Genomic DNA, 23,241 nt, shown 5'->3' with positions numbered 1-23,241 from the left:
ATATCTACTATACAGTAAGTATTGAAAGTGTTAATCGCTCAGTCGTATCAGACTCTTTGCAACTCCATGGACTGTAGCCTGCCAGGGTCCCCTGTCCATGGAATTCTTCAGGCAAGAATACTGGAGTAGGTTGCCATTTCCTCCTCCAGGGGATCTTCCCTACCCAGGGATTGAACCTGGGTCTCCTGCACTGCTGGCAGATTCTTTACTGTCTGAACCACCAGGGGAAGCGATATAGTAAGTAACTGATAAACACTAGCTACTAGAGTATGGTCTCTTCGTTGCCCACATTCTCCTTCACGTTTCATCCTCCAGCTTACAGAACTGTCCACCCGGTTTCAAAGCCTCTTTTTCCTTCCAAAAACTCTTTCCACACCCTGGAATACCCTTTCCCTTTTACTATCAGGCTTGCAAACATCTAGGTATACTTTCTGACTGCCCCTCTCTACAGTGATGCACGTCTTCCTCTGTACTAATGACATACCTTGTATGTTTCTTCCATAACTGACTGCATTACATTACACTGTGCCTGTCTGTTTATATGCCTACCTCCCCTCCTAGACCAAAGCTCCCAGAAGAAAAGAAGCATATTTTACTTTTTTATTCCTAGGACGTAGTCTAGTTCCTGCCTAAAGCAAGACCTCAGAAAATGGTTTTTAAATATTAGAGCTAATATTTACTCAACACCAATATGTTCCAGGCACTAGGTCAAAAATTACATAAGAAATAAAGTGTCAAAGTTTTTACAAAGAAATAAAGTGTCAAATTACTACAATTACTATTTCCCTAGAAGTCTTGTCTTCAGAAGACCTCAGATCAACACTCACAAATAGAAATGTCAGCCACATATATAATTTCAAATTTTCTACTAACTACATTTAAAGAAAAATAAAAACAGGTGAAGTTAATTTTATTATCTATCTTATTTAACCCAATATACCCAAAATATTATCATTTTAACATATAATCAATATGAAATATATAATAGGATATTTTACATTTCTTTTTCCTTAAGAAGTTCTCAAAACCCAGTACATATTTTACTTATATAGCACATCTCAATTAGGACTAATATATTTCAAGTATTTATTAACAGCCACATGTAGCTAGTTGCTACCACACTGGAAAGCACAGTTTTCAATCCAGGAATCTGGAGGATGAAAAAGAGCTTAGAGAAGAAATGGGAAAAGGAAAATGCCAATAATTTAGCATTTATGCAGCATACTTTTTAGCCAGCGGAGGATTCAAAGTGGAAAAGTGACAATTAGGCAGGATTCAGATGTTTAATGCTACTCTTCAACTAATCAGCATTTAGTTTAATTCAGTACATATCTATCAGATGCCAACAATACATCTGGCCCCTGCACTTGGTGCTGGGGACAAATGAGATCTATTCCCTGCCTTCAAGAATTTGACAGCTTTCTCAGATGGATGAAGAAAACAAGTCTCTCAAAGAAATAACTAAAACATGGTATATTACCAAAAAGTTACATATAAAATGTGACTGCCACAAAGAGATCACACTTCCTATTCCTATATTATGCAGAAACAGTGAAATGTATCCTGTTCTCTGCTCTATTCTGGTTATTTCTACTGCCATATTATAAAAAATGACTATTTCTTAAAGAGATAAATAGTAACTAGGTAAAACTATTTTCTTTGGCCAAAATGTTCATTTTTATTAGATATGGAATCAAAAAATACTTATGTCTTACAATTCAAGTTGTGTAACAATCAACTATCTAACCAAGAATCAATTAGGTGGCATTTATTAAAATGCTCCATGATTCCATTTCCCATTAAGTATCTAACATTTTTTGCTTGGGTATACACAGCAATATTAATTAAATCAGTTACCTCTGAGAGAGATGCATCAACCTTAGAAGAAATTTTCAGGTCTAGCCATGGCTGGTAGTTCTCAAGTAGCAAGGAAGGCCTAAAGAAAATCATACAGTTAAATTGCTTGAAACCCAAAACTTAATGGAAAATATCAACAAATTAAAAGTGTTTAACTTACCTATGTCGCTTACATTTCACCTTACCACAAACAGCACAGCTACGACCTTGAGGAAACAATTCCTGAAGTCCTAATTGCTAAAAAAGGGAAGTAGGGAGATTTGTCTTTACATTACACATCATATTTACTAAAGAGAATCAACTTTTCAAAAAATGGTTAATCAGTGTATGAATTCAGAGGACATGATTTTTTTTTATTACTGTCTGCTTTAACACTGAAACTATTCTTTATAATAAATAAATCTTGCTATACCAAACTGCCAATAGGAGAAAAATACCAAATGAAATGCTTTATAATAACTAAGCCAAATTCCCAAGCTTAAAATTAAAGTCAATTGCTATGCTCGCTTATTTAAAAAAAAATTCAATCTATATTTGAAAATGATACTCTGCTGCAAAAGTATAAGAAAAAACTATTTTCTATTTCTCCAAAACCTTTAATCAATGAAGGAGAACATATGCTATAACTAGTCAGTTTCCTGACCAAACACAGGGCACCACTTACAGCCGTATTTCCTCTGAGCAGAAATATCAACCAACCTAAGATGAGGGACTGCAGCTACTTGAAGAATTATCAAGGAAGACTTCAAGATATCCCACTTAACTCTCACCTACACTCTTGGGACTTTACCTACCAGAGACAGACTCAATACAGTACCATCTTCCTCAAAGTTCAGATATACAAAACAAACTATTCTGGTTAAGCAAACTGCCTGATTATTTGTTTCTATGAAGCAAACGGACATCCGTGGAACAACGAGTTCCTGAGTTGCGTCTGTGCCTCAGAATCACCTGGAAAGCTTTCAACAAGTACTAATTATAAGGTCCTAGCCCAGAACTATTCAATCAAATTCCGGGGGTAGAGCCCAGGAACCTGTATTTTTTTTAAAGATTCCTTAGGTGATTCTACTGTACAATCAACTTTGGGAACCTCTAACTTACTGTCCTCATAGTTAATATGAAGTTAAAGGACACTAAAATTGTGGACCCAATTTTCTGAGCATTTTGAATTTTCTCTTTCTAGCTTCTCCTAGGAGAACTGTACACTTTAAAAATATATACATATGCAAATTTCACTTTGAAAATGTTCTGATGTCTTCCATTATTAAATTATAGCAGATAGATTTTTTAGAAATCACTGCTTTAACATGCTTTCAAGAAGAATATCGAACAGCATAGAATCATATATACTGACTCTTAAAAATAAGAACACATATATTTTACCTTAGGTTTGTATTTTATCATGAAGAATATATTTGGTAACAGAGAATCAGGTCCCAATGAGCAGTAAAATGTGACAACTCCAGCAACAAACGACCAGAAGATCATTAAAACATGAAGATACCTTAGAAATAAATAAAGATAATTATTAGAACCAAAAACACATATAAAACTAATTTGTGCCTTCATTGATTTAATGAGTATTTAATTAAGCATCTACAGTATCAGGTTGATGCAATTCCTCCAGTCATGTTTTCTATAATATACTTATTAACTATAAGAATATCAGAATGTTTGCTATCAAAAGTATATTTCATTTAAAGTATAAGGAAGTATAAATCCTCAATATTTCATAACTTGGCACCTAGGCTGTCATATTTAACTAGCCAATACTACATTTTTCCAGAGTATCTTCTAATGACAGTGTAGTATTCATACCCCACCAAAATTCTGATTACTTTGCATTAAATCAAAACAAAAACTGTACTCAGTACCCATTTAGAGCTACACAGTACTAGGCTCTGGGGATATAGTAAGGAACAGCACTGTGTCTATTTGCATAGGAAATACTATCCCGCAGGTGTAGCAGGTAAGGAAATGAACACAGTGTGATGATGTGTGCCATACTATGACAGAGAAAGTTCACATGATATAAGAGCACCCAGGGCAGAATACACAACCCAAAACAGCAGAGCTTTTTGCAGAGAAAGTTGTGTCTCTGGGAAAACTTAAAGAATGAGCAGGAGAAAAGCGACAGAAGGGGACAGGGTAGAGGAATGAGGGGAATTCAAACTTGAGAGAACAACATGAGCTAAGTAAGATCTGTGCACGGCTCCAAGGAAGACGTGGCCTTGAGAGGAACCTAAAAAAACAAGCCATAGCCATACCACCTAGTGTCACATAAGAAGTCACATTACGGTGTAGCAATACAGTCTGTCCTCACATTGCACAGTTTTCAGTTACCATGATTTTGCGAAGCACCAGCCCCTCAACAACGCAGCCCCTCAACAACTCTAACCGTGAGTAAGGACACGGAGTTCAAACTTTGGTGCCAGCTCTTCAGTTCACAAATCACTACATAGTAAGAGAATGAAGCCAAGCCACAGAGAGAAGGGGGACAATCAGGGAGATGCAAAAAGTATTTCAAAGTTTCTGAGGCCCAGCTACTTGCCAGTTCTTTCTGCACTTACATAAGCATCCAATGATTGCCCTCTCTGCCAAACCTAGAGTGAGATGAGTTTCTTTCATCTACCATCAAGAGTCCTGAGTAATACCCAGGAGATAATGAACAGCTTAAGAAGATTTTAAGAATTTTTAAGAGTTTTAAGAAGGAAAGCAGTATCATCAGATTGTTTAATCAGAAAACCACTCTAGCAGCAATATGGAGGATAGTCTAAACTGGAAACAAGCAAGCTAACTAGAAAGCTGCTGAAACAGTTAATCTAGGAGAATCTACGGATGGCCTGTAGAGACTTAGAGATAAAAAGAAGCTGACTGTTTTGAGACACCTAGGAGGAAGAATTGAGAGGACTAAGTAGGGGAATTCCCTGGTGGTCCAGTGGTTAGGACTCCACACTTTCACTACAGGGAGCAGGGGTTTGATTCCTGGTCAGGGAACTAAGATCCTGCAAGCCAAATGGCCTGACCAAAAAACACTTTTTTTTTTTTTTTTTTTGGCCTCTCTGCACAGCTTAAGGGATTTTAGTTCTCCAACCAGGGAGAACCAGGGATCAAATCCAGGGCCTCCACAATGAGAGCTCAAAGTCCTAGTCACTGGACCACCAGGGAATTCCCTCAAAAAACAAAGTAAAAAAAAAGGACTAAGTAGTTGATTAGATGTAAGGAGAAGAGAGAAATAAAAATCAGTTCCTTTTGGACACACTGATTTTCAGGTTTCTCAAGATGCACCAAGTAGAAATGAGTTGGACACGACTGAGTGACTTTCACTTTCACTTTCAAGATGTACCAAGCAGAAATGTTCCATAACCAGCCAGGTTGTGGGTAGTTTAAATCTCTGCAGCGAATACGGGCCAAGGATAAAGGCTTGGGAATTACCAGCATAAAGATCACTGAAGTCATGGGAATGAATGTCACGACCAGAGACAAGCTGCAAACTGAAACATGAAGAGAACACGACATAGTTAAGAAATAAGCAGAAGCAGAGAAATCTATAAAGGAATCTAGGGATTAGGAGAGCTGAGAAGAAACATGGGTCAAATCATAAAGGCTGTCAAAATTTTAAAAAAGAAGAATAAGTGAAGAAAGCATTTCAACAAGAATGAAGTAGTTAAACATGACCAAATATTTGTAAAATAAAGTAAAAGAGACTGAGAAGTGTCCACTGGTCTCAGCAACAAGAGAGATGCTGATGAAGCAGGCAAATCAATTTTCGCAGGATGTAACGGATTGAAGACTGGTGGGGAAGTGGGATCAGGAAATGCGGACAATTCTCTTTTCAAAGGAAAGAAGAGCAATAAATAAATAAAAGAGCTAAGGTGTCAGCTGGAGAGAGACAACTAGGAAAGGTGTTTAGTAAAATCTGATCACATCTAAACATTAATAGGAGAGAAAGAAAACAAGGGAGGAGAGAAAAGATAACACAGACATATTTTCCCCTAGAGAATATAGGAGTAGTTGGGATTCAGAGCCAAAACAGAAAAAAATAATTATAAAAGAAAGTGATATCTCCTCTTCAATACTAGAGAAAAAGAAAGGGTTGATGAGAATGGAGTTAAATCTACAGATTAGATAAAAAGAATTCAAAGCCATATGATGGCCTCTAAGTGAAACAGGTGCTGCTTGAGAGGAAAAGGCAAAGGTGGCATGAACGGGAGGTCTAGAAGACTGAGGAAATTCTGAAGCAGCAGCTGGAGCGAAGTAAAGAGAAAGGTATCCTCAGGAACTGCTGGGCAGTACTAAAGCTGAAGAGTTCAGTTTACAGGTATGCGACCTTCTCTAGCAGCCCTCAGTAACCAGGATATAAACACTTAATGAAACAAACCAGCATCACTGATCCAAGGTTTGGATTTTGTTCAGTGAGTGACATGCAAGCAAAGAGAGTCAAGGATGCTGGCAGTAGAGTGGCTAAAGTGATGAGCCATGGAATCCAAGCTAGACTGACTCTAAACCACGCAAGAAAGTAAAGGATAACAGAAGAGGAAGAAAGCAGAGAAAAGCAGGTACAGTGTGACTGATGGAATAAGAGACGTAGCCACAGGTCAGCAAGTGGGAGGCTTAATTTTTAAGATTTCACAGAACAGTCTCTGGTGATAACACAGGCCACCGAAAGGTGATCCAAGTGGGAGACTATAGAAGAGACACCTCAAGATAAACTGCAGTATTTGATGGGTTACTTGCACAAACACTAAAGTTACCCAGAATCACAAGATTTAAAATGGAAAGAGTATACAAACTAGAAGCTTATAGTGCAAGAGACTGATATCAGTAAGAAAAGACAGATGGCAGAAGTTCCAAAGGAGTGAGAGATTTCTACTTCCTCAACAGAATAACTGGTACCAGACTCATCTTCCCACCATAAACAACTGGAAAACTGGACAAACCATATACAGCAACTGTTTTTAGGCACTGGATAACAAGCAATACCAGAGAAGGCAATGGCACCCCACTCCAATACTCTTGCCTGGAAAATCCCATGGATGGAGGAGCCTGGTAGGCTGCAGTCCATGGGGTCACTAAGAATCGGACACGACTGAGCGACTTCCCTTTCACTTTTCACTTTCACGCACTGGAGAAGGAAATGGCAACCCACTCCAGTGTTCTTGCCTGAAGAATCCCGGGGACGGGGGATCCTGGTGAGCTTCCGTCTATGGGGTCACACAGAGTCGGACACGACTGAAGCGACTTAGCAGCAACAAGCAATACAGGAACAGAATCTTGAAAAGAAGGGAAGTGTATGAACCTAGAGCCTGTTATACAGAGTGAAGTTAGAGAAAGACAAGTATTGTATATCAACACATGTATATGGAATCCAGAAAGATGGTACTAATGAAGCTATCTGCAGGGTAAAGAACAGAGATGCAGACACAGAGGACAGACTTGTGGACACGACGGGAGAAGGAGGGGGTGGGGCAAAAGCAGCGCTGAAACACGTGCATTATGATATGTAAAACAGACAGCTAGTTGAAAGCTGCTGCGTAACAGGGCGCTCAAGCACAGTACTCTGCGACAACCTAGATAGAGGGGTAGGTAGGAGGGAGGTTCAAGAGGGAAGGGACGCATGTATACATACCTGTGGCTGATTCTGTTATTGTATGGCAGAAACCAATACAACACTGTAAAGCTATTATCCTCCAATTAAAATTTTTAGAACAGAGAAGGGAAGCACACAAGTGAGTGCCACATCCAGCCCCGTTCTCTGACTGGGGATAACTGCCCCAAATGCACCATGAAATAGAACCAGCTACAGAAGATATTGTGAAGACTGGGGATTTCAGAATTGAAGAATAAAGCACCAAGTAGTAAGAAAAGGTGAAGATGATGATTAAAGGTGCTCACATATTACAGACAGTGAACAGTAAGTGCAAATGCTGTGAGACAAAGGCTGCACCACTCAACCACAGGAAACTGGTCTCTAGGCCCCCAGGGCAATTCTGCACTTGACAAACATCCACTACAAACCTATCACTAAAAGTTCTCACATAAACATGGTTACTGTTAACTCAAAGAACTGCTACGGATTAACCTGCCTGCAGAAGGAAACACAAACCCTCTAAACCTCTATGGTCCCTGTCAACCTGGCCCCAACTCACTTTTCTGCTCTTATGCTTCCCATTCCTTTATACAAAGTCTTATACAAAGCTTCACTCCAACCAATAAATAGCACACTTGACATCAAGCTTTTAAAAAACCTTAAGTCTGGAAACTAACTCAATGGGTTATAGAGGTATTCACATTATGAAATCCATGTCCACAGCCACTTACTGAAAATCATTCTGAGCCAGAAAGATACGACTCCGAATTCACAATTTTTAGAATCCTTCAACACTTATATAGTATGTATTTCATAAACAACATAAATTATATAGCATAATACATCATGTTATAAAAACATAAATGAGGTCTGATATAGTACTCCATAATCAGATATTAATATTTCCATAGAAAAATGTATAAACCATAAATAAATAAGTCAGAAATAAATACAATAAACAAGTCTCATGCCTGTTCAGGTCCAGGTTTTGTTATCAAATGTAACTGGTGTTATCAAATCTAGAGGACAAGTTATTTCTTCAGAACTTTTTGATTTCTGAATTATAATAGGAATTATAGACCTGTGCTTAGACTGAGTGACAATAAACACTTCACGCAATATGCACATCACTGTAAGGCAAGCAATAACTGAAAGGCATTATTTAAGGAGGAAATCTTTAGCGTTAAATACATTAATCCTGCTGTTCTCAACCAAGGGTGATCTCACCCACTACCAGGGGAATTTGGCAATATATGGAGACATTTTTCACTGTCACAACTGTGGGGAAATAAAAGAGAGGTATTTTTTATGGTATGGTATTTACATCAAGTGACTTGAGGCCAAGGCTCTGCTAAGTATCTTACAACGTACAGAAGAGCCCCCCACAACAAAGAATTACCTGACCCAAATTATCTATACTGTTGAGGTTATCCTGCATTAATCAGAGACAAATACTGAAAACCAACAAGCTAAGCATTCAGAAGGTTGGGGGAGGAAATACAAATCCAAACACATAAAAAGGAAGGACACACTAAAGAACAGAAATCAATCAAGTAGACAACAATGACAAAAGACATTATAAACTGGTTCTTTGGAAAAATTAATAAAATAATTAAAACCTCTAGCTGGATACTACTTGAGGTTATTAGGGCACCAGTAATTACTCTAAAAACTGATAATTAAGAGAAAAAGGTATAAGCATTTATTCTACTTTTCCAGCTTGAGCTATACTTCGTTGTAACTAAACAGACCTTAACAGAGGATAAATTAAAGCAATTCTACAAACACACACACACACACACACACACACGAGAATTTAAATTAAAAAATACAGAAGGAATCAAACAGTAACAAATCACCATGTTGCATCCTACAATGATTCAGGGAGGAAATAAATGGTGAAATCAAAGAGAAAATGTGTTGGGCAGCTGTCACCACCTGAATCTACAACAAGTGAGGCAACTCGACCATTTAATGTGGAGTTATCTTTTGATGTGATGTATTAGAATGTACACATCATCACTGAAGTACACCTGCACCCCCCCCTAAAAAAATGTAAATCTAACAGAGTTTATAACTCTAACTCCCTGTCTACAAGAAATACAGAGGTGCAGATGACTATCAGTAAAATCCAAAGTGTGAACAAATAACCCAGTTTCAACAAGTCAATGGCAAAGGGAAAAAAAAGAGCGGGTGAGGAGGAAAGTTCTAGATTAGGGTTGACAAAGGCTTATGGTATAGCCCTCAAAGCTAAGATTTTTACATTTAAAAAAGAATATGGGACAGAGACCTGATATAGCCCGCAAAGCCTAAAATATTTACTGACACTTTACAGCAAGTTGGGCAACTCTTGTTCTAGATTATACTTACAAAAGCTTCAAAGATGCAGCAACTACATAAAATGAGTAAACCCAGTTGCAATTCTGATTAGAACAAATGCATTATGAATTTTTATATAATTAAGAAAATTTGAGCATGAGCTGATTATTACAAGACATTTAAAAATTACTGTTAATTCTGTAAGGTTATGGTTTTGTGCAGAATAATTATTTTAAAAGGAGGAAGGTCAGATTTTTTAAAAATACTAATGGTTGTTGAAGCTGAGTGGTGAGTGCTTAGAGGTTCTTCGTACTCTCTTTTTTCTATGTATGCTTGGAAATTCTCAAAAGTTAAAAAAGACAAAGTTTTAGCAAAACAGATCAGGGGAGAAAAGAAAAAGGGAGGATACAAATATAAAACTGTTGACTTTTTAAAAATGCACAACATGAGAGTTGTAAATTTTATTTGGGGCAAAATGAGGACTGCAGCGTGGGAGACAGCACTTTGAAATAGCTCTAAGAAACTACTCCAAAGAAGGAAGGGGGATGTTCAGCATATATGAGATTCTGGTGAAGGGGGAATACATGCAATCAAGCACATATTCTTCCGAAAGGTTTCTGCTAGTCTCATGAACCTTTCGTGAGTCACGAGAAATAGTCATCACCATGAAGTGTTTTTCTAGGTATCAGGAGATACAAGAATGATGCTAATAAAATCGGCTCCTGAAAATATCTATCTGAAGACCTCTGCTGCCAGTCCCACCACACCACCCCCAGCACAGAGTGCCTCATTTCTGCTCTCCATCCTGAACTTCTTTCAGGGGGTGTTAAACATCAGCAGCTGAAGCAGCATATGATTTAATCCTTGTAGAGATAGATGGCAAGTGCCCATAAAAGAGCCAACTTGTAGTTAACACAACACAGAATGAAAAAAAGAAGCAGTCACAGCTATAACTGAAATGAAAAGTAAGACTGTAAACAACTATAGAGTCATAAATTGGATAAATAATATGACAAACTTTTAGGAAAAAAAATGCTAAGAATTAGGAAGTTAAGAACTAGATAACCTGAAAAGACCAACTATTTATTAGAGGAATTAAAATATAATCAGAGACCTGGCCTCAAAAAAAAAAAAAAGGCCCCTGACCCATATGATTTCACCAAACTTTCATAAAATAGATAATCCTTACTTTATACAGATTGCTTTCAGGGAGGAAAAAAATGAGGAAAAGCTGCCAATTTAAAGAGAAGAGAGAGAGAAGTCGCTCAGTCGTGTCCGACTCTTTGCCACCCCGTGGACTGTAGCCTACCAGGCTCCTCTGTCCATGAGATTCTCCAGGCAAGAATACTGGAGTGGGTTGCCACTGCCTTCTCCAGGGGATCTTCCCAACCCAGGGATCGAACCCGGGTCTCCTGCACTGGAGTCAGACACTTTAACCTCTGAGCCACCAGGGAAGCCCATTTAAAAGGACTAATAATTTTAATCCCCCAACCTGATAAAGATAATATAAGGAAATCCTTAGGTCTATTTTATTCATGAATAGAGAAATGAAATACTCAGTAAAATAGTAGTTAACTAAAACTAGCAATATATCATAAAGTAAAGAATAACACACCATAAGAAAGGCATATTTTTCTAAATAGTTCAATATCTTTTAATCATCATGAACTAAAGGAGAAAAAAAATCAAAACAATGATGCCTTTTAACCTAATTACTAGTTTACAGGGAACCTAGAGGGAGATTCAAAAACACTGCAGGGAAGCAATCAGCAGAAGCCAAATTGTGGAAAACTCTACAGAACAAAAGGCCAGTTTCCCCAACAAATAAATTACAAGGTTAAAAAAAGGGAAGAAATTTTCAGATTAAAAGATCATACTTGGGTATTATTTGAATAAATCTAAAGGCTGTTTATAAATAAGATTCATTATGTTGGCGTAATGGATAGACAGGCTCATAATAAAGCATATAAAAATACAGTAAAATTTTAATGATAATTGATCACTTACTATAAATTTCAACACTGCTGTATATTTAAAACTTTTCATCATAAAATATTGGAGAATAAAGTTCTAACAGATTCAGGGAAATCTGAACAATGAGTAGATATTTTAAGGATGCTAACAGCTTTTTTATTGTGAAATGGTATTGTGGGGGCTTCCCTTGTGGTCCAGTGGTTAAGACCTTGCCTTCCAGCACAGTGGGTGTGGGATCAATCCCTGGTCAGGGAACTGAGATCCCACATGCCTCCTGGCCAAAAAGTCAAAACATCAAACAGAAGCAATAATGTAGCCAATTAAATAAAGACTTTAAAAATGGTCCACATCAAAAAAAAAAAAAAAAACCTTTAAAAAAAGAATGAAATGGTATCCTGGATATGTAGAAAAAACAAAAGCTCTTGGGAGGTCACTGGTGGCCTAGTGGTTAGGATTCTGGGGCACTGCGGGGGTCCGGGTTCAATCCCTGGCCTGAAAACTAAGATCCTGAAAGCCGAATGGCACAGCCAAGGGGGAAAAAAGCTCTTATCAGATAAAGACATCTACTGAAATACTTGATACCTACTGACTGACTAACACACACATTAAATAAGAAGCTTTTGGGGCTTCCCTGGTGGCTCAGACAGCCAAGAATCTGCCTGCAATGTAGGAGATCTGGGTTTGATCCCTGGGTCAGGAAGATCCCCTGGAAGAGAAAATGGCAACTCACCCAAATGTGCTTGACTGGAGAATTCCATGGACAGAGGAGCCTGGCAGGTTACAGTCCACTGGGTCGCAAAGAGTCGGACACAACTGAGGACTAACACTCACACTGAAATGCTTGGGCTTCCCAGGTGGTTCAGTGGGTAAAGAACCTGCCTGCAATGCAGGAGACACAGGAGTCGCAGGCCTGATCCCGGGATCTGGAAGAATCTCTGGAGAAGGGCATGACAACCCAATTCAGTATTCTTGCCTGGAGAATCTCATGGACAAAAAGGAGCCTGGAGGCCTCTAGTCCATAGGGTAGCAGAGAGCTGGACATGACTGGAACGACTGAGCACATACGCACTGTATGTTTAATGTTTATAGATAAAACATCTCACATGGCATTTCCTTCAAAATAATTAAGGACAGGAGTGATACTTGGCTTTGAACTGATCATTTTTTAAGCCAGGCAATAGCTATTTACAGGTTTCACTGTACTACTCTATTTTTATTTTGTATGTGATTGAAGTTTTCTATAATAAAGTTTTTAAATGAGAAAAAGAAAAAAATCTATTAAAAGACCATAAGAGCGGATCTGAATGAATGCAGAAAGGTATGTTCATGGATGAAACCATTAAATATAGTTAAGTCATCAATTCTACCCAGATTAATTTACAAATTAAATAAAACTGTGCAAATTCTTTGCACTCTTTACATCAAAAGCAGGAATTGAATTTCCTTCCCCTTCTATAGAGGCTGGCCTTAATAACTCACTCCTAATCAAAAGAATGTGGCAGAAGTGAAGCTACCTAACTGTCTAAATTTCAGGGTTAGGTCATAAAAAAGATACAGCTTCCAGTGGAATCTCTTCTTCACAATACTCACCCTTGTCACCCAACACTATGTGGGGAAAAAAGTCACACGTGAAACTGTACGTAGATGTTCTGACCAAGAGCCCAACTGTATATAAAAAACATACTACAAAACTACAATACTGTCATTTTAAAAACAATTCCAAACTGTTGTAGAAAGAGAAAGATAGACAAAAGAAACAGAACACAGAGTGAAAGGCCCATTAAGTTTGGAATCAAAAACATTGTAGTGTCTGGGTTCTAATCCTGGATATGATAAAACGCAAATTACTTAATCTCTCTGATTGTTTGGTCCTCTATAAAACGGGTGTAATAATAATAATACCTAACTCACAGGGTTGTTATAATAATTAAACAAGTTCATTAAAGTACTTTAGAAGAGCCTGTCTTAATACTGTTAAAGTGTATGTAAGCCAATTGTGGTAACTTAAAAAGTAACAAAGAAAATAATAATAAAATACATTAAGAAGTGGCTCCATATATAGAAAAGGCTACAATTTATAAAATAAAATTGTAAACTGCAGGGAAAGTGACTAGAATGTTAACAACAGTAGTCATCTTTAAATGGTAAATTTATGAGTGATTCTGAACAGTCTAGGGCTTCCCTCATAGCTGTTGGTAAAGAATACACCTGCAATGGAGGAGACCCCAGTTTGATTCCTAGATCAGGAAGATCCCCTGGAGAAAGGATAGGCTATCCATTCCAGTATTCTTGGGCTTCCCTTCTGGCTCAGCTGGTAAAGAATGTGCCTGCAATGAGGGAAACCTGGGTTGGGAAGATCCCCTGGAGAAGGGAAAGGCTACCCACTCCAGTATTCTGGCCTGGAGAATTCCACGGACTGTATAGCCCATGGGATAGCAAAGGGTATGACACAACTGAGCAACTTTCACTTACAGTTTATATGAATCAATGTTATTTAGAAGCTTATTAATAAGTTTTTCTTAATAATGTCTTTTTAATGTAATTTTTAAAAGCTTGGGCTTCTAAATCAGAATGATCAACATTAGAATCTCATTCTGCTACTTACTATCTATGAGAAAATTACTGAACAACTCTTAGCTTCAGTTTGCTCATTTGTAAAATGGGGCTATAATGAAGACCCTACAAATTGAAACTACAATGACCTCCCACTATATACTAAGTAAAATGGCTAAATTAAACCTATAAACAATATTAGACAAAACTATAAAACATTTTTGGCGAGAGTATAAATTGGTATAATAACCTTGGAAAACTGGCAGTATCTACTTAAGTTAAACAAATGTATATGCTACAATGAAGCATGTTCATTTATGGGCATATACACCCAACAGAAATAAGTACATATGCCTATTCAAAGAAATATATATTAGAATACTCACAGCAGCATTATTCATAATAGCCAAAAATTATAAACAACACAAATGCCTTTCAACAGAATGGACAAAGTGTGGTATAGTCTCAGTGGAACAGCTACCAATATATGCAATAATATGCATAAATCTCAAAAGGAGAGTTGAGAAAAAGAAACCAGATAAGAGAAGACCATATGATTCCATTTATATAAAGTTCAAAAAACAACAAAACTGATACATGACAACTGAGAATGTTACTGACAATGGAGCCTAGTAGGGTGATGTTTTATATCTTGGTAAGTGGTGGTTACATGGGTAGTTATATTTTATAATTCACAGAACTATACAATTACATATGTGTTATGTACTCTTTTATAAGTTGTATCTCAAAAAAAAACAAATCACCAAGGCTGGTTAACAGTACCTACTTCACAATGTTGTGAGGATAAATAAGACAAAAATAACTGTTTTTGTGCTGAGCACCATTCCAAGCATGTTCCATGTTTTAAAACTCAGTTAAGGACTTCCCTGGTGAAACACCACAGTTATGGCAGAAAGTGAAGAACTAAGGAGCCTCTTGATGAAAGTGAAAGAGGAGAGTGAAAAAGTTGCCTTAAAGCTCAACATTCAGAAAACAAAGATCATGGCATGTGGTCCCATCACTTCATGGGAAATAGATGGGGAAACAGTGGAAACAGTGACAGACTTTATTTTGGGAGGCTCCAAAATCACGGCAGACGGTGACTGCAGCCATGAAATTAAAAGATGCTTACTCCTTGGGAAAAAAGTTATGATCAACCAGACCGCATATTAAAAAGCAGAGACATTACTTTGTTGACCAAAGTCCATCTAGTCAAAGCTATGGTTTTTCCAGTACTCACATATGGATGTAGAGTTGGACTATAAGGAAAGCTGAGCGCTGAAGAATTGATGCTTTTGAACTATGGTGCTAGAGAAGACTCTTGAGAGAGTCCCTTGGCCTGCAAGGAGATCCAACAAATCCATTCTAAAGGAAATCAATCCTGAATATTCATAGGAAGGACTGATGTAGAGGCTGAAACTCCAATACTTTGGCCACCTGATAGGAAGAACTGATTCACTGGAAAAGACCCTGATGCTGGGAAAGATTGAAGGCAGGAGGAGAAGGGGACCACAGAGGATGAGATGATTGGATAGCATCACCAACTCGATGGACATGAGTTTGGGTAGGCTCCACAAGTTGTTGATCGACAGGGAAGCCTGTCATGCTGCAGTCCCTAGGGTCGCAAAGAGTCGGACACAACTGAGAGACTGAACTGAACTGAACTGAACTGGAGAATGTACCTACCAATGCAGGGACACGGGTCTGATCCCTGGTCGGGGAGACCCCACATGCCACAGAGCAACTAAACCCATGTGCCACAACTACTGAGTGTGTGCTCTAGAGTCTGCGGGCTGCACCTACTGAAGCCGATGTGCCTAGAGCCCGTGCTCTTCAACAAAAGAAGCCACCACAATAAGTCCACACACTGCAACAAGAGAGTAGCCCCTGCTCACCACAACCACAGAAAGCCTGTGTGCAGCAACAAAGACCCAGCACAACAACAAAAACACTTAAATCATCAAAGTAATCACAAAATGTAGGCTCCAGTATTATGCACATTATACAGATTAGGGGACTGACTCAAATAAAAATTAATATTACTTATCCAAAGTCATATAACTAGTTAAAGGAGGAATCAGAATAAAATTCTTAACAGTCAAGCTTCAGATTCAAAACTTGTGACCACATGAATAAACTGCCTCAATAATAACGAAAACAACACAGTAACTAGACCAAAGTACTCACAAAGAGTTACCTATTAATACTATTGATATTACCATTATTATTAGGATAAACTTAAAAAATATTCCTTATAATACTCAAATATTCAATTCTACGATTAGCAAATCTATATAATTGTATATCCTAATCGTATGCTCTAATATATTAAATCAATACTATAAAGATGACATCATAATTTGAAATACATAAAGTATATTACTCTACTCTTCCCACAAATCAGTTACAATGGTCCAAAGGTTATATCCATTTTATCTTTCCACAGATAAAATTCATAATTTTATTAATACTGAAAGAAAATTTTATATACTAAATAACATCTTGAGAGATTTTTAGGGGTTAAAATTTCAAGACAATAAGAGAAAAGTTAATTTCAAAAAGAGTACTAGTCTAAGTTTAACCACATATTAACCAGGGTAGTTTTTGTTTGGTTGGTTTTCTGGGGAGGTGTGCGATTGTTTTGTTTGTTGCTTTTGTTTTCTTTTTGGCCATGCCATGAGGCTTGCGGGATCTTTTCTTTTTAACTTTTTATTTTACATCGGAGTATAGTTGACTAACAATATTGTGATAGTGTACAGCAAAGTGATTCAGTTATACATATCCATATAACCATTCTTTTTCAAATTCTTTTCTCATTTAGATTGTTACATAATACCAAGCAGAGTTCCCTGTACTACACAGTAGGTCTTTGATGGTTATCCATTTTAAGTATAGCAGTGGATCTTAATTCCCTGACCAGAGATCAAACCCAGGCCCCCAGCAGTGGAAGTCCAGAGTCTAAGCACTAGACCACCAGGGAATTTCCAACCAGGGGAGATTTTAAACTGAGAATTTCTTATAAAGTTACTTCTAAAAATCAACTGGTGAAATGCCTGTATAAAAATCATTTTTTGAAAATATGTACTAAGCATATCTTCTCATTTTTCTAGTTCCACCACTACACCCCCAATGGTGCCATGGACACAAAAACAATCTCATTCATAAATCCAACCACTCAGAGATAACACGTGTTATTTCGTTCTTTCTTTGCATAATACAAATACAGGGTACAACGTTCAGATGTTATAAAGACACTGATGCTATCCTATGATTCCTTAATAATATAGATGCTGGATGCTATGATTAAGTTGAAAACCTCAGAAATCTAGTTTAACCTGTTCCTACATAGTTGTCCTATTTGGAACACCTAAACTGACCTGGCTCCCAAATAAGATAAGTAAAGATGCCTGGACAAAACAATCATATAAAGTTGGCATATCTTTCATACTACACCTGTTTATCTGGCTTGAAATACTTTCCAGATGATAAAGTAAATAATTAATAGCTTCCACTCTCTTAAGGATTCCACGTCCTCCATACTCTTAAAATCATTTTACCATCACAAAGTACATTTTCCAATAACATTAATCGCAATTTAAACCTAGTATTATATAACTCAGAATCAACTAACTAGAAAGCAAAGCGACAAGGGAAGAAATCCGGCTTCAACACAACCCCAGGAAACGGTTATCTTAGAACAAAATCAATTTACCAAGTTTCATGCGAAAGTTTCCCCGATCTTATGCTTGGGGACCAATATCTCCAGATAAAGAGTAACGATGGCTGCACGCTCAGACTATGAGAGGAAACATGCAGGTGTTATCGCTGACAACTGCCTCACACGTCTTTCCACCAAAAGCAAATCTGGAAATAATTCTCAAATAATTTCGCCTCTACTACCTATTTCATCGCTACCGCTTCTAGAAATAACAGAATGAAGGACATCAACCAGTTTAGTTCAGAGGCAGAACCTTCCGCTTTCAAAATGTCAACGAAATTAACCAATTTCACCTTTCAGTCTTCCCTTTAGAAATATTCTAGGGATGACAGTACTATTTTGCCTTCTGACTTCGAGGCAACAAATCTCTGCGGTGTTGTAACCAACACCACCACTCCTTTGAGGGAGAATGCCTAGGCTGGGATCGCTTCATATAGGGTGGGCGTGTGCGCCCGGGGCGGGGAGGAGCGAGGGGAGTCAGTCAAAAACAGACCGCGACCGGACTTTGCAACTCTCCTCCGTCAGCTGACCGGACCGCCCTGAAAGATTTTATTCCTCTGAAAAGCATAGACGACGGAAGCCCAGGTTTTAAGAAATGGGTGAAAACAAGGGAAGACTCGGGGCCGGGTGGTTGAGGTGGGAGGCCTTAGGACCCGGGGCACCCAAGCCCACCCGTCCGCACTTCCGGGCCCGGCGCCCCGCCCGGCTCCCCCGGGCCGCTCTCCCAGAGGCCCCCGCAGCTCGCCCCACGTCCCGCAGCTGCGCAGCCCGACGGTCCCCGCGCAGCGATGTAACACGGCCTGAGCCCGCAGCTTCGCGGGGGGTGGGGAGGAGGGCAGTGGCCGGCCGCCCCTGCGCCGCCGTCTTACCTGTTGAGGAGCAGGGAGGCGGCGCTAAGGCAGAGCAGCAGGAAGCAGAACAGCGGGTACTGGCGACAGATCTCGCGTCCCACGTCCAGCCGCAGACGCTGCTTCAGCTTCTCCCCCATAGTCCGCACCCAGGGCGCCATCTTCGTCGGCGTCGCTGAAGCTGAACTAAAGACTGAGGCCGAGGTCTAGGCGACCCCCATCTATCGCCCGCGTCTCCACCCCCCGGGGCAGGATCGCGGACCCAGACCGCCAGCGACCGGCGGACGGTCAGCCGGCTGCAGCCGCCCAAAGCCCCGCCCACGAGCCCCGCCGCGCGTGCGCCGCCACGCCCCCCGCCGGCCTGCGGGGACAGCCGCGAGATGTGTTCGACGTCAGTCGGCGGCGCAAGGCCCATCGCTTACCTCTCCGGTCTGGACCTCGCACCGGCCTCCAGCGGAGAGCCCCGTTCCCCGGCGGCGGACCCTTTGCAGAAATCGGGGGGAAGCTGCAGCACCCAGTAACCGCCTGTATTGCGGAGGAGAAACAGAAGGATGTGCCGGAGCACAGGAGAAATTGCAGCCCCCTGCAGCCACCGGGCCCTGCCTGCGGTACTCCCGGAGCTCGGGGCCGCTGGGGACTGTAGTCTCTGGGACGCGCCCCTGCAGCGCTCTGCACGCCTCCTCTCCGTAGTCTCCTCTCTGCGTGGGGACAGGTCCAAGCTTTGCGCGACGCCCCAAGGGGAGGAGGGGGGGACACCTTTCAGCCCTTATTTTGCACGGGCCGCGCGCGGTGAGTAAAACAACCCTGGAACATGGAAGAGTCAAACCCGCCGGGTCACCACGCTTGCGAGGAAGCATCTTTTACGTGCTCACGGGCGAGGTAGACTTCAGTGCACAGCAGCCCCGCAGACCTAACCAAAACGTGTGTTTGGGTGACACAACTTGGCAGGTTAAATCCCTCAATAGAGTCTCTTAGGGCTTTTGCTTTACCAAGTCATCACATTTCTCAATTTTAATTTCCTTTTTCTCCGCTACTCTGACAGATGCAGGAAGACAGTATCGTAGTAAAATTTATTTAGGCGGTGCTCTAAGCAGTTTACCCTTCACACGTTTAACTCCTGATATAGGTACTCTGGTTTCTCCCATTTTACGGCTAGATAACTGACATTACTAAGGCAGAAAGGAACTTGCTCAGAATCACACAGCTAGCGAAACCAGGCTTGCAACTATTCTAACTACAGAGCCGGTTTTCCTGCTGCGTTTTTTTCATTCTTGGGAGGGTGAGCCTCCAAAGTGCAGAGACAGAATGTTCAGAAATTATTTTTTTTAAACATAAAAAGGTGTATGGACAGCTTAATATGTTCCCATGTTATTCCGAATGCGTGGGTCATCTTTAATTACGCATTGCTTCCAACGTAGCATCTATTAGTGCTATTTAATTTCACTGACGTTACTAACCTTGATCACAAATTATACACATTTCTAATCCTTTTAAGATCAACATCAATAAAATTGCTATATCAGACTAAGAACATGGTACAAACGCAAGATCCTATCTAGAATGGTTTACCAGTTCCACAATGGGATATAAAAGTATCAATTTCACCGATCCTCATCTTTTGGTATTAAACGCACATCATAAATATACACTGTAAGACTACTCTGTAACATTGTTGGAAAGCTTAGTGCTTTTAAAAAATATTTTGAGGTACATAATTAAATTTTCAGCCTTTTTTTTTTTTTTGGTGTCATTTTAACTACCTATAACCCCTCTTGTTATTACCAAATTTTAAATTTTATTTTGTATTGGGGTATAACTAATTTTAACTAATTAACAATGTTGTGGTAGTGAACAGGTAAGGGACTCAGCCATAATATACATGTATCCATTCTCCTGCAAACGCTTTCCCATTCAGGCTGGCACATAACATTGAGCCGAGTTCCATGTGCTATACAATAGGTCCTTATTGGTTATCCATTTTAAAGATAGCAGTGTCATGATCTTTCAAAAGTCCCTTCCCCCACCACAACCATAAATTCACATAACCCCTCATTTATATGAACATTCTAGGGCTAAACTGAAGTATAAATAAAAGGTGTATGTTCAGTTAATCTACATGTATCAAGTGCCTACTGTGGACTTGAGTACTTTATACTTGGGTAAGTTACTTCATCAAACTAATAATATATTTTGTTCTTTCAAATTAGACATCTTAACACCACCCAACTCCTTTCCCTTATGGTTTTCTTTGCAGGAGCAATTAGAATATAAGCTAATTAGACAATAGACACATTTAAATTTTCATATTGCTCTTATGCTCAGAAAAGGAAAAAGTAAAAAATTCCTGCTTTAAGAAAACTATAAAAATCCAATCTAAAAGAAGAAAAAAAAATTCCTATGGATCAGATTTATCTAATGAAGTAAAATTTTTACTCCATTAAATGTTTTTTCTTTACATTATGGCCTAGTATCCATGTCTGCTTCATGGATACCAGGCTCAGCTGGTAAAGAATCCACCCCCAATGTGGAAGACCTGGGTTCAATCCCTGGAGAAGGGAACGGTACCCACACTTCAGTATTCTGACCTGGAGAATCCCATGGACTGTATAGTCCATAAGCAACTTTTATTTCACTTCATCCAGGTCAGCAGTCATACACAGAGCTTGAGATTTTTTTCCAACTTTTTATTAAAAGATATGAACTTCCTAGGTGGTCCAGTGGCTAAGACTCTGCACTCCCAATGCAGGGGGCTAGGGTTCGATCCCTGGCGGGGCGGGGGGAGAGGCTAGATCCTACGTGCTACAACTAAGATCCTACATGGTGCGACCTCCGAAGCAGCCAAATACTAAACAAAAAAAGAGATATGAACTTCTAGTGAGGATATGGGATAGCCATAATCAATCTGGGTTCGGGAACCAGCTTCATCCTATACTAGCAGTTTCACTTAGCACATTTAACTTGATGTATCTCAAACCCAATATCCTCAACTCTAAAGGTTATATTCCTCACAAGTCTTTAAGAGATTAAACTGGGTAGAAAGTGGCTATTATTTACAATGCTTAATACAAAAAATGTTTATTTTATGGATTTATTAACATGACAAAAAAGCCAAACCAATTAGCTTTATTTGGATTTTAACAACCTAAAATGACAATGACATAAAATCAAAGCTGTGAGGTAGCTTGGAAACAAGTCCAGAAGTTTGTTGCCTGCCCTAGAGTTCTAGACCTGCACTGTGCTATACTGTAGCCACTATGCATTATCTTGCTATTGAACACTTGAAATGTGGCTAGTTTAGAGAGATGTGCTGTAAGTGCAAAATAGACACCAGGTTTTGAAGGCTTACTATGAAAACAAGAGTATAAACTATCTCAACTTTCAAAAGTTGATTACATGTTAAACGGTATTTTGGAAATAATAGGCTAAAAATTAACCTGTTTCTTACTTTCGCAATATACCGAGTAGAAAATTGCAAATATGGCTTGTGCTTTATTTCTAGACAGTGATACTAATATTAGTATCCAGACTAATATTAGTTGTGGAGAGACCTGACAATTAAAGGCAAAAACTTTTTTTATAAAAGCCAGTTATCACATATACTACTGGTACATTCTCAAACTATAAATAGTAAATAGTTACTAATGCATTCATCTAAAGGGCTCATAAACATCAAACTACAGTATCTCCATTTTAATGTTTATTAAATTAGCAAATAAATGTAAGGCACTGTACTAAATGTGGTGGCAGATAAAATGATTTAGATGCTTTCTTGCTGACCTCCAAAGGCTTACAGTCTAGTGAAGGAGACATGTCACCTAAGAAAAATAATGCATCATACAGGGCATATCTTTATATAAAGGCTGTAATAGCTTTTTTTTTTTTAATGACAGTTGCTGGGAAAGGAAAATTTTCAACTGGTTGATGATCAAGAAAGTCCTCTGGGAAGACAATAATTTGAACATACGAGGATTTATCTCTGCTTTCACTTAATTTTCAGAAGTGATGCAGCACAAGGCAAAGTATTTCAAATGCTTCAGAAATTTGAAAAGATGGTGTTGAGTACTTGAATCCCTTGTGACTAGGCCTACTTAACTCTGATGACCCTAAAAATACACCAGATTTTAACTGTAGAGGGCCACTGTTTGTGTGGCATCTGAGTATGTAAGGGAAAGGATAGAGGAATACTTACTTACCCCTTGGAGCCATTTCAGCCTCTCCCTCTCACAGCTGCCTCCTGTGATTTGCAGTATGATCTCCTATCACAGGAATCTCAAAGCATCAACATTCTTGTTTTACCTTTTGTGGCATTTTTAATGTTCTTTTTAGTCTTCATTTTACATCTCCTATTAGCCTCATCTCCCTACAACCTATCCTTATGTGGA

General features: G+C 39.1%; 1 protein-coding gene across 9 annotated transcripts in view; it reads right to left on the bottom strand.

Annotated features, from left to right (window-relative positions):
• Positions 1–21,245, bottom strand: part of SNX14 (sorting nexin 14) — a 73,687-nt gene extending 52,442 nt beyond the window's left edge. For 6 of the 9 annotated variants that reach the window (XR_011258607.1, XR_011258608.1, XM_069598318.1 and 3 more), the window contains exons 1-4: positions 18,881–21,245; positions 3,241–3,361; positions 2,018–2,094; positions 1,858–1,936 (exon numbers count right to left, since the gene is read on the bottom strand). Coding sequence is in view for 4 of the 9 variants with exons in the window: in XM_069598318.1 (XP_069454419.1) it covers positions 1,858–1,936; positions 2,018–2,094; positions 3,241–3,361; positions 18,881–19,020 (417 nt within the window). In the remaining 5 variants the exon portion in view is untranslated. The remainder of the gene's footprint in view (positions 1–1,857; positions 1,937–2,017; positions 2,095–3,240; positions 3,362–18,880) is intronic. The other 3 variants (XM_069598324.1, XM_069598325.1, XM_069598323.1) reach the window with 3 other exon arrangements.
• Between the last annotated feature and the right edge of the window lie 1,996 nt (positions 21,246–23,241).

The sequence above is a fragment of the Ovis canadensis genome, chromosome 8, assembly GCF_042477335.2.
Source record: "Ovis canadensis isolate MfBH-ARS-UI-01 breed Bighorn chromosome 8, ARS-UI_OviCan_v2, whole genome shotgun sequence".
In the NCBI taxonomy this organism is placed as follows: Eukaryota; Metazoa; Chordata; class Mammalia; order Artiodactyla; family Bovidae; genus Ovis; species Ovis canadensis.
Note: the sequence above shows the minus strand (reverse complement) of the source record. Positions and strands in the feature narration are given on the sequence as shown.